At 46.8% G+C, this 12,906-nt stretch overlaps 1 protein-coding gene across 4 annotated transcripts in view; it reads right to left on the reverse strand.

Annotated features, from left to right (window-relative positions):
* LOC147701782 (C-Jun-amino-terminal kinase-interacting protein 4-like) overlaps positions 1–12,906 on the reverse strand; it is an 861,003-nt gene that overhangs the window by 656,035 nt on the left and 192,062 nt on the right. For all 4 annotated transcript variants that reach the window (XM_086930413.1, XM_086930411.1, XM_086930412.1 and 1 more), the window contains exon 5: positions 12,183–12,274. In XM_086930413.1, coding sequence (XP_086786539.1) covers positions 12,183–12,274 — 92 coding nt within the window. The remainder of the gene's footprint in view (positions 1–12,182; positions 12,275–12,906) is intronic.

Genomic DNA, 12,906 nt, shown 5'->3' on the forward strand with positions numbered 1-12,906 from the left:
CGATGATGTTTTCGTCGACGGTCAGTCGTTGATGGTGCGCTAGTCGACGAGGTCTTCCTCGTCGTCGATGGTGTTTTCGTCGACGGTATCCTCTTAGATGGTACCTTCGTCGACAGCCCAGTCGTTGATGGGGCGCTCGTCGACGATGTCTTCGTCGTCGATGATGTCTTCACCGTCGTCGGTGCCTTAGACGACGGCACGCCGGTCGAAGAGGGTGTCTTCGTCGACGGCGTCGACGGTTTTGGCTTAGTCGTCGACGCTGATGTAGTCGTCGACGGGATCTTCGTCGAGGGCTTTGAAATGAGGATAATCGACGACACAGACTTACCCGCCGTTGACGATGGTGTAGTTGTCGTCGATGAGAATGCGGACGACGCCATCGTCGTCGACACCGTCGTCGTCGATGTAGAAACATAGACTGTAGACACAGTCTTCTTCACCGTTGAGGTAAGCGTCGACGAAATAGTCGTCGACGGCGCAGGCTTCCTGAAGGCAGGAAGATCCTTGTCAGACGTTGTAGATCTTGCCTCAGAAGACTTTTTGACAGTCTTTTTAGGAGGAACGTCTGTAGGGCTAGGGAAAGCAACCCTTGGCCTCTTCAAGGGTAATTTAGAAGAAACTGAAGCAATTTCACCGTCCACTGAAGACTCCAGGTCGTCTCTGGTTTTCAGCCTGTTCAACCAGAGGAGCAGCCGGCCTTCTCTGTCCTTTAGTGTTTTTGTAGAGAAAGTTCTAGAAATTCTACACTCTTTAGGAGAATGGTCTGAATAAAGACAGTATAAGCAGGTTCCATGCTTATCATCGACGTGGAGCCTCTTCTTACCACAAGAAGAGCAAGCCCTGAAGAGACCCTTCTTCTGTTGATCAGCCATGGTGTATTTAAGAAGGAAATATCCAATTTCTGAGAAGAAAAGAGATTAAACTAGGAAACCTGAGGAGAGCTCAGGTGGAGACTCCCTAGCACATGGGTCTCCAAACCGGTCCTGGAGGGCCGGATGCATGCCAGATTTTTTGAATAACCCCATTGAGATACATGTAGTAATTTTAAAAATCTGGCATGGATCCGGCCCTCCAGGACCGGTTTGGAGACACCTGCCCTAGCACAACGTGCGGTACAAAATCTGAGAGACTGAGGCTCCTGACAGGAAGGTTCTAGAGGGAGGTGGTAGCTGATTGGCTACCTTCTGGAGTTTGGTCCTTTTTACAAAAGGACATAGATAAGCTACTAAGGCAAGTCTATAGGACATTACTTTTCTATGTACCGGAGACTCCAGTCTCGACGACGGGGAATGATTCAGGCATGTGAATCTATGAAAGACACATATAATACTACATAACGGAACATCAAAGGCTTCACAAAACGTAGTTATGAACATGAGACACAAACCCTCCTGTATGGGAATTATGAGGGTGAAAGAGCTACAGAGATCTGGTCATTGTATGCCAGGATAAAACACCCACAAGCCTTGGATAGATACTGTATGGGCCACAATGAGTTGAGGCAGGTTTTGATCCTGTCCTATATAGCACGGCTGCCTTACCACTAAACAAACATATACTATAATACCTCATTTTTATACAGAGCTTCCTACCCCAGCTCTGCCGCTTCAAAGCACAGTCTTTGCGTGCACTTATTAGTGGAGAAGTGTGGCTCACTGGTTAGAGCAGGCAGACCCTGAAGCAGAGGTCAGACCTGGGACCAGGGTTCAATTCCCGACGCGGCAGGGTCTTGAGCTCAAATGTCCATGGACTCGATAATTCTCGCTTCGGTGCCTGACCTAATCATGGGTTCACACTCTGCAACTCTGGGCATTAAGCTTGCTTAATCTCCACAACGCCCCCCCCCCCCGCGGCGGGATACCTGGCTTTCACCTTGGGGATGCCCTGTAGGGGCTATCTCACAGGGAAAAGCCAGGACGGGTTCCCAAGGCAAGCGCGGAGATACCCCTTCGGGGGTCGATTCTGGCGCTATATAAGAAACATAATAATAATAATAATAATAGTCTCAGTGGATGTGTGTGCTGTGTAGTCGCTTAACACCTAAGCTTCGAGCCAGGCTACCCTCGGGGGGCTGGTGAACCCAGTTCCTACACACATTAATGCCAAAATATTCTGGAGCGAGAGATGGGTGACATTAAGGCAAACTGAACTCTTCACAGACACAGCAGGCAGCTAGGGTTTTGAAGCAATATTAATGCGCATCTGGTACAAAGCAGAAGGACGGCTATCACTTTCTTTGAGCTACTCTCAATGCGCTTTCTCGCTTCCAAATGGACAAGTTCAGAGATCCAGCCCCCCCCCCCCCCCCCCCCCCCCCCCCAAGTAAAACCAACTATGACCCCGATCCCAGAAGAGTTATAGAACCTGGCAAACCAAACTGTCCCAACTAATAGAGCAAGCACTATCTCCAGGGACAGCAAAGAAATACAGCAGTGATTTGGGGAGCATGAAGAAAGTGACAAGCACATGTGATTTTAGAGCCGCATTAAGCAACGCAACAGCAGTCGAGAGCTTTATAGGGTGAGCTCATGCACAAAAGTAGTACAATTCTCAGGCACACCTAGCGACAGTGACCCATATACCAAAACTAGAAGTGGGTCACGATGCCAGCAGTTCCCAGTACATAAAAACAGCCATTAAAGGCTGTAAAGGGCTCAAGTGAAGAAAGAGGACCACCTTCTGGCAGATTTAGAGAAGCAGGGTGTATTTTTGGCTGCCGCGGAGCAGGGACAGCTTCAGAGTTTGAAGATATGCTGTTCAAGACTGCTTTTGCCTAAGCATTACCTGAAGTACTGAAAGTGAGAGAACCGGTGGCACCTGTAAAGGATGTAGTGGGAGGCGTATTCTTACAAATAGGAGTCCTAGCAATGAATGATGTGGTGGTTGAGTTGAGTTGACCAAGACAGATCAGTTGGGCAAGAGCCCAAAAGTCAAGTTAATAAGCTTAAACGACCACTAAAAGTGGCCAGTTTGTCTGTTGAAGATGTACATGATAATCTGCCTCAGGGGGGGTGCAGCCTTTGTTCGTTCATGCGAACGGTTCATATCTCATCTAATTCCAGTTTATGCCAGTAACGTGTAAGGCACTAGCAGGGACAGGGTGCAGTCACACCAAATCGGCTTACACTCATTTCTCATTGGGGCGGTGACAACAGTAGCGCAGATAGGTATGCAGCAAGAGGGTAATGGCAGTGAGCAGATGGCAATACTAAGACTTCATAAAGCTTTAAATAATATAGAGAAACTATGCTGTTCCACCTGTACCTCCCCAAATGACTTATCCTCCGATTGTTGGTGGTGTTGAGGTATACTGTGCCAGTTTCAAACAGTACAGGGCAGGTAATATCGAGCAAGGTGTGACTGGTTGACCACACGTATGTAGCCAGGGCATGATATTGTTTTCACCGCGCTACCCAGGATGGAGTACTGTTTATGGGAACACAACTATCGAAAGGTACAGCGCCCCTGGAATGAAGTGGCGGCAACTCGTGCAAACAATGGAGAGGGCTGTGATAGTAACCTCACCACCGGATGTCCTTCACCCCTCGGCTGCAGTTAGGATTACACATGACTTAGAGGTCTCAGGGATAATAGTTAGGGCGACCTTCTTTTGGTATGAGTTAATACAAAGGATGACAGAGGTGGGCATAGCACGGTACAGAGCTTGAGGTACAAACTGAACATAGTCAGTACATTTTCAAGCTCAAGATTTTTTAATTCATCAGTCATGTTTGATCAACCTGAGAAAGTCGGAATAATAAACAGGGTACAGGATACAGTTAACAGACAAGGTCCAAGAAAAATTCTGGGAAAACATCGGAGGGGCTTTGAGAACCGACGGATGAGAGTAAAAAAAATATACAGAAGAGAATTTTGGTGGGAGCCTCCTTGGGACATTTACTCGAAGGGTGGCTTGGTGGTAAGTACCAAAGCCAGAAGGATAAAGGGGCTTCCCCTCCCAGGATGTGGATAGACAGAAGCTGCTCAACTTTGGTTGCCTGACAGCAGACTGAACAAGTGGTGTGAGATTTCAGTGGGGAAGGGGAGTGTGGTCCTCGGCACAAGACTTGCCACTCGCAGTTCAAGGCCATCATAATGGCACAATAAACGTGGTTGTGGTTCACCCTACCCATGACTAGGTCCTGGATCACACCCGACGAGGACTAAAAGACTGTTACTTCATCAGGTTTCTCGCCATGAATAAAAATTGACAGGCAGTCTGCGAGTGAGCAGCTAGAATTTAAACTGTTGATGTTAGACGTGACACCCTTGGCGTTGTTTTCCCCTATCTTTTTGCCTCTGCCTCCTGTATTTTCGATGCTGTGCTGGATTTAGTTTTTGCTGGTTTAGATGCTTTGAACACTCTGCCACTGCTGATCAGTGCCAGAGTGTAAGTGTTCCCTATGGAAATTATCATATTGATTGGATGTACCTGATTGGCATATTTGTATCACCACGAAGTCCCTAGTAAAGTGCACTGGGTGTGCCATGGCTGGTGATGACAGATGCTACTAGTGGGCCTGCAGCGCTGATTGTGCCACCCACATGAGTAGCCCTAAAATGGTGTCTCGGGCCTGCCACCGCAGTGCCTGTGTGCAGTCAGTGAACTGGCATGTCCTCCCGGTCAGTGTCTCCACTGGCTAGGCCTAAACCTTCCCTTTTTGTGCACATTGGTCACCCCTATGGAAGGCTCAAGGTACCCCCTTGGGCAGGGTGCAGTGTATATGAAAGATAGAGCATGTACTAGTGCAGGTAACATGCTCTGGTAGTGAACAGCAGCTATTTTATGTGATCACTGCTGCAAGGTTATCTTGCTCCATAGACTAACATGGGGGAGACGGGTCCCAATGGCTACCAGCCTATCTTCCCATAGGAACAAGATAGGACATAAGTGATTGATATCCCTGAACTCAGAATTTAATAACACATCTTTTAGGAAAGGTTGTTTTTAAATTCTGTGTTTGAGAACAGTACTTTTAGAAAGGGGTTGATCTCTTGTCTGACCTTTCGGTGTGCCTTGGCCTGCTTGTGGATTGACTGTCTGGTTTGAGGGTGACAGGGGCTGGGGAGCCCCCAGGAGGTTGTCGGAGTCAGCCCTAGGCCGAATGACTGCATTTGCAACTAGAGTGGTGGGAGGGGATAGCACCTGGGATTGAATAGGGCTGTTCCTGCCTGCCACAATGCTGGCTCCATCTCCTGCTGGGCGGCTGACGACTCTGCCCCTCACTCTAAAAAGAAGGAAGAAACCAGGAAAACAAAGTACTCAAGCAACACCCAGAACTGGTTTAGACCGGACTCAGGACCCACTTGCACAAAGACTTTTAGGGGTATAAGAGAAGGACCCCTGACAACAGATTTTCAGATTCTACAATCAAGAGGAACCTCTGCAGAAGAAGAACCGCTGAAGAAACTAAGGAAGACTGCCCTTGCTGTGTGCTCTGGGGCTGACCTGTTTTGCTGCTCAACTGAAGGAGAGAAGGGGACTTTGCTGTGTGCTGTGACCCTTGCCTGCTTGACCTCAAGACTTTGCTGTGTGCTGTGTCTTTAAGAATCTCCAAGGGCCTGAGAAGAGCTGTCCCAGAACCCAGGGTCAAAAGGTTCCCCAAGAAATTGCAAGACGCTGTGGAGATAGTGCTCTCTTTAATACTTGGTGCATGAGTTTTTCACTGTGGGCCGCGCCAGCTGATCAGTGTGCTTATCGGCACATCCGTGTAAAAGACCGGAGGATCATCGTGCCTCCCCTTGTGGCCGGTCACCTAAAAAGAGTTGGTGGCTTCACAAGCACTCTACCGGCCTTTGCCCACTCTGAAATCGCCGTGCCACTTACACCGCCGCTGACCGGGGCCTGAATCATCCAGGGAGTCTTGCCGTCCTGTACCGGGGCCGCCGAAGGAAGACCGAAGGAGCATAACCCTGATTGGCTCAGAGCGGCGAGCCCCCTCAGCAACGCCGCGCAGGGATTGGTTGGCAGCGAGAAGCTCTTCCGTGGTGCCGCACTGTCATTGGCGGGCTGCCGGAGGCTCGCCCTGAAAGTCGCAAGCTGATTGGCCGGCTCGAGAGCAACACTGTGATGTCACGAGGGGCTCGTCTACGGAGCCGCGCCCGGATTGGTCAGCGCCAAGAGAGCATCGCCGCAAGACGCAGAGGGAGCCGTATGAACCTTCCCCGGCCTGCCGCCTTCACGTCTGCATCATGACACACTAAGGGAGCCGTGTGAGTAATACCCGGCCTGCCGTCTCCGCGCCTGTCAGGTATTTAAGCCGAAGGGGGGTGTTTCCTGTTTAAAGAGGCTCCGGGTGTAAACGCGCTGAAAGCGCTTCGTGCACACAGCGCCAGATACGATTATTGAACACTGCTTTTAAGACTTCCAGCCTACTACGATCAATTCTGATCCCAGAGAGATTGAGAACCAAATTTCATAAAGACTTCCTAGAAAATAGTGCAACCTTACAGAAATACAAAGAGATTGTGTACTGCATTTATTTTTGCTAAACTACCTAAACTAGAAAAAGATATATTTTTGATATACTTACCTGTGTGGTGTCAGTTTGTGGTGCATTCTGGGATTATTGTATGTGTTTAGTGCAACTACCCTACACATTGCCTTGGGGATCAGCCTGCCTGCTCGTGCCAAGCTACCTAGGGGGTGAGCAGGGGTTATCTACAGTGTGTGACCCTTTACCCTGACTAGAAGTAAGGGTCCCTATTTGGACAAAGGTACTTACCTCTGCCACTAGAGACCCCCAGATCTAACAGTTGACCTAACTAGTCTTTACTTCCAAATAGGTGTGGTTTGTGTGTTGAATAGTATTAAACGGATAGATACACAAGACAGGAGTTGAGCCAGAGTACAAGGGTTCAAATCATGCAAGCTATTCCAAATTAGATGTTGGTCTGTTGCTCCGAGCAAAATCAAATAAAAAAATGTCTGGTGATGGAACTAGTTTCTCAATGCACAAGTTTGAGCATTAGACTACAACCCCTTGATCTGTGAATTGCCACGTGCTTGTCTTATTTTCTCTGGTCCCTGAGGATCTGCACACCCAGTCGTGACCATGGGACTCTGACACTCATCTGTAACGAGTAAATACCATCAGAATGCTCCTCGCCCAGAATGGTTAGACAGAGGCTACGGCTGCAATCCGGGCATGCTTGCAGCTCCCTCTTTTTCACTCCTAAACTGACTCTAGATCATCTATCATTTTATGGCACACGAGCCCCGAACCACAACTCACATCACCTCAGAGGAAAGAACTCCAAGTGTAAGTTAGAAACAACAAATACATCAAAACATTACATACACTTAACGTTTTAAGGAAGCCAGGTAGCCTATGCGCACAGTGGATATACTCTATCACATTTAGGACTCTCGCCCTCCACCAAAGCTCAAAAAAGGGAAATGCCGGTAGCACGGCTCAGTAAGTTAATGCTGGTAGCACGGCTCAGAAAGTTAATGCTGGTAGCACGGCTCAGAAAGTTAATGCTGGTAGCACGGCTCAGAAAGTTAATGCTGGTAGCACGGCTCAAAGTTAATGCTGGTAGCACGGCTCAGTAAGTTAATGCTGGTAGCACGGCTCAGTAAGTTAATGCTGGCAGCACGGCTCAGAAAGTTAATGCTGGCAGCACGGCTCAGAAAGTTAATGCTGGTAGCACGGCTCAGTAAGTTAATGCTGGTAGCACGGCTCAGTAAGTTAATGCTGGTAGCACGGCTCAGTAAGTTAATGCTGGTAGCACGGCTCAGTAAGTTAATGCCGGTAGCACGGCTCAGAAAGTTAATGCCGGTAGCACGGCTCAGAAAGTTAATGCCGGTAGCACGGCTCAGAAAGTTAATGCCGGTAGCACGGCTCAGTAAGTTAATGCCGGTAGCACGGCTCAGTAAGTTAATGCCAGTAGCACGGTTCAGTAAGTTAATGCTGGTAGCACGGCTCAGAAAGTTAATGCTGGTAGCACGGCTCAGAAAGTTAATGCTGGTAGCACGGCTCAGAAAGTTAATACTGGTAGCACGGCTTAGAAAGGTAATACTGGTAGCACGGCTCAGTAAGTTATTGAGGCTTCTGCAGAGGTCGGTGTACAACAAGAACGTCACAAGCTAAAATTACAAGAGGCCAAGTTGGCTCTTTCTCCTTCCCGGGTCTGTAAACAGAGAACAAAATCTGATAGCTAATAATATTTCTGTCAGAGTGTATAAAACATGTGTAAAATATTGTGTAAGACATAGCACTGATTACAAGGCTCAAAAGTGTAGGCTTTAAATAGCTCCTTTGACAGACTTGCACGACTCCTTGTAAAGAATGTAATAAACAGACGGACTATGCCCTCACAATCAACACAGGCTGAGTCCCAGAGAGAACATAACAAAACTACTGACGTATCAAGAATGCAGACCGAGCGTCACATGTCGGCCCCCTGCGAGGCACATCCGTAAGAGGACGAAGATAGAAGAGTGCAGCTGCTCTGAAAGAAGTTAACAAGCATTGGCAAAGGCAATGGGGTTCACTTTGACAATGCATGCTGGTCGTGAATACATGCTTTTGTAATGCGCTGGCACCGGCTAAGTCAGTCCATGCTAAAACTACAGAAAATAATTTTAAAAGTATTAAACGAATGTCATTGAGTCACCCAACGTGGCGGGCATCTTGAAAGAGTGGGAAAATGTGCATTATAAAAGCATGACAATACCCAAGTCAACTGCTGCAGCCACAACTGAGAACAGTGAAGAGGTTAAGGAGGCATCATGTTGTGGTGGAGATAAATGGGGAGGGCAGAGGACCTCAGAAGTGGAAATTAAATAAAAAGCAGCATGATGGAGTATGGGGAGCAATACAAGGGGGAGGGAGGTCCGAGTAGCAACCAAAAGTCATCAATGAGCAGCAGCAATGAGTGGCAGTAGCAACCTCTTTAAAAAAAAAAGCTGAGCGGGATGAGGGAAGAAGCACAGCACAGGGTGGTATTGGGTGCGAAGGTGGAAGCAGACAGCAGCGAGGGGGAGACAGCAAGTAAGCACATGCTAGAAGCAAAAGAAAACAAGCACTGGTGGAGCCAGTAGATCGCGCCTTTGGGACCTATTGGGGCATAGTGAACCTCAACCCCACCCTACCCCTTGCTTAATGAACTACAGCAAGGGTGAAATACTCGATGGGCCTCTTCTGTATGGAACTCTGCAGATAAAGGCTCAGCTCATAATTAATATGAAAAGGTGGGGAAGTGAGTAAGTGAAGGGATGGGTGGATGGATTAGTGAAAGGGTGAATAGATGAATGAAAGGGTGAAAAGATGGAAAATGAGCGAAAGGATGGATGGATGGATGAGTGAAAGGGTGGATGATCGGCGAGTGAAAGGGTGGATGATCGGCGAATGAAAGGGTGGATGGCTGAGTGAAAGGATGGCTAAGTTATAGGATCAATGGATGGATTCATAAGTGGATGAGTAGAAGGATGGATGGATGGATGGAAGGAAGGTAGGCTAAGTGAAAGGGCCAATGGCAAGAGAAAGGGAGGATGGATGGATGGCTGAAAAGGTGAATGGGTGGAAGGATGAGTGACTGGGTGAAAGTGAAATGGGATGAGTAAGTGAAAGGAAGGCTGGATGGGTGAAAGGGAAATGGCTGGATGGATGAGTGTACGGATGGATAAGGTGAAAGGGTGGAGGGATGGATGAGTGAAATGATGGATGGAAGGATACATGATGGATTGGTTTGCAAATGGATGAATATGTTTGGATAAAGATGGGATTACTTATGTACTATTGCACAACCTCCTTTGATGTGTCTGTAAAACGTACCGTTTGTCCTGAAGTTTTGTCCTGAATTTTTACACTCCCCGTCCTGAATTTGCACCCATGCCAGTTGGTCACCCTAACAGTAACCGCCAAGCAAACATGTCTGGCGAACATGCCAAGCAAGCACAACCGCTTATCTGTAGAACGGGGTGCATGAAGAGTGGTTTTCATGGTGTGCGTGTTGACTTCCCTGTGGTCTGGTGTTGCCCAGGCAACCTTAGCATAATGTGCTATTCATGTGACCAATATCTTCATCCCAAGCATACAACGTTCGGCAGAGCACAAGGCCCAAATGAAAGGCACCATCAATGCTTAAATGACTTAGGTGGCAAAGTAAAGGGCTAGTAAAGACCTGAAGAAGTACTTTAAAAAATGCAATCTGAAATATCTTCTTAGAATATCATAGGCTATTTAAAAACAATATTTGAATAGAGATTCATTTAAACAGCCTGTGTCTAACCACAAACCACCCTCTTGTTTGTTCGCTGAATTGCTAATCAAGAAATTCATCTTTATAAATGGAGCACGAAGCAGTCATGGCAGACAAAAATTAAAATATCAATAGACCGTGACCGGCAAAAATAAATGAATAATAACTGACATGCCTGAAGGGAGAGGGCGTAACAACTTGATGTCAATAAACCAGTGGCACTTGGAACTTGTGTGGTGGGGCGGGAGGACATAAAGAAATGAATAAAATATAAAATAGACTAGAGTAACCTAACTTTCAGCACCAAGGCCCTCCGTTGGGTGTCTTCTGAAGCTCAGGAAGCAAGAAACTGCACTACCCAATCCCGCCGCTGCTGTCGCATCATTCAAGCTGCACCAGAATTGAATAAAGCAGGCTCTCCCAGCGCTCCTAAGAGCGCTGGAGGCCTGCGCTTTCTCTATCCCAGCTGTCTCAAGACAGCTAGGTTAGAGAACATTAAAACGCACATAAAAGATGTGCATTTTAAAGCGCTCAGCTCCCGGCTACTGCCACTGGGCAGCACTGGCCCGCCTCATCCTTACCCTTAGTTTGAGACGGGTTGCTGAAAAATAAAATGGTAATAAAGTTCTGGGGCTTGTGGGGCAACTCTTCTCCGTTCAGATGGAGGAGGCACCCCTGTAACCATGTCAAACTCTTGAACCAGGCACAGTTTGACCCAGATCGTAGCTGCATCACTGTATGAATTTAGGTTTGTGAATCGTGTGGAGGCTTTTAACAATCGGACTGGTAATAAAAGAGAGCGGAATAAAAAAGGAGAACGGCACCGAACATGCCACTCTTATCAAATGTAGAGCACATCCTCACGTGACCCTGCGCGTAATCCCGCCGACAAAAAAGCACTATGCAGGTCAGAGCAGGTGCTCCAAAAGTATCAGCCATGCTCTGTTTCTAAATAATAATGTTACATTGTAGACATTGATGAAAACCTGACAGAGCCAACCTTTTAGAATATCTGTCTTTAAAGAAATGTCAGGGTGCATTTCATGTAAACAAAACGCCTCTTCCAATCCAAAATCCGACCTGCTTAATTTTGACAGGTCAGCAGGTTTTTAGCCAGTTAGGACTGAAAGAGAAAGCCTGTCAGAGTTGTTTTTTAACACGGTCTTTAATGGGATTGGCTCTTGAAAGCCTCCTAGCCAGAAAGTGACATACCCCAAAAGCACGTTTATCAATGTACTAGATGCACCCAAGCGCTCACATGGTCAGAAACAACTAAAATAACGTTTTGATTTACTTCCTATGAGAAAGAAGTTAATGAATGTCTCAAACTCGAAGGCCATTCCTTACCAGATGACCACACACAACCAGAACTACAGTAAAGTCATTATTTAAAAAAAATCTACTTTATGTCATGCTCTAAACGAACAGTTCAATTCCTCCAGGTTCAAGTCTCAAAATTACCGACTAAGGTCATCACTGATTTCAGAGTTAAGAAAATTAATTCTTATGTTTAAGAAAAAGAAACATTTTTAGCAGAACCCCTCTGACAGCCATGCTACCAGCCTGAAACCCCTCCAGCATCTGGCAGTCACATCCATCGATAATGACCTACCTATGGGAACTATGACAATTCTTTTACAAGCATCTTTTAAAAAAAATTGTAGCAAAGAAACATTCGCATCCGCTGTGCTTCCTTACCAACTAACCTCACTTTACTGGCCAAACGTTCATGTGCAATTGACAGGCCTAAAGCTCTATTCCCAGATCTTCCACCACCCTTAAAACTACCGTCCAACTTTCCCGGAGACCAAGAAACCCTAACTCTTTACAAATCTTCAAACGCCATATGGGTCTTTAGAAAGCCACCCCCCCCCCCTCCACCCCATTTCACACGAGTCCACTATTTGCCTTGAGATTGCACCCCTAAATATGCGGTACCCATTCGGTCTTAATATTTATTTCCTGAATGCACAGACCTGTTGTGCAATGGCGTGGTACGTCCAGACTGCCGAGCAGCTTCCAAAGAGGTTGATCTCTGGTACTTCAACTCCTTGTAAGTCGTCACCATCTGAGAAAATGACATTTGTTAACAGACAGGCACAGGGTTTACAGTACTGTGAAAAATAGTGATCACGGCATTGAAGTAAGAGTAATGTACGTTGTTAAACATTATGGGTAACGCAGTCAGCAGCTCTGTTCTCACCATACCTTGACTGCAGAGACCTTGAAAAAAGTCTCAGGACTGCAGAGTGTTGTTTTACAGGCATTCACCTGCCACTAAAAACACAACATCCTCCTCACAGAACTACACTCGTGTCTGCCTCACAAGAGGTCACCCAGCTAATCTGCTCTCAGTCCTAGTCACATTGATCTTTCGATGCAGATCCCTCCACCTCTTGAGGTGTCTCCCTGATTGACTAATCATCTACAGTGCAGATTTTACTCAACTGAATGATAGAAAGAATCTCCCTAAGAAAGATTCAACTTACGAATTAAAACTCGCTGAAGCACCTACCATGGCACCAGGCATTGACACAGACATATAAAAAGGATAAACATTCTTGCAATAACAAAATGTCAATAACCTTAAAATGCTCAGCACCTCCAGAAACTCGTACTATAGAAAGATCAGACACTCAAAAGCAAACTTTTTCAAAAATCAGCTAGATCAAGCCAAGAACCGACCCAATAAACTATTTG

The sequence above is a fragment of the Lissotriton vulgaris genome, chromosome 7, assembly GCF_964263255.1.
Source record: "Lissotriton vulgaris chromosome 7, aLisVul1.2, whole genome shotgun sequence".
NCBI lineage: Eukaryota > Metazoa > Chordata > Amphibia > Caudata > Salamandridae > Lissotriton > Lissotriton vulgaris.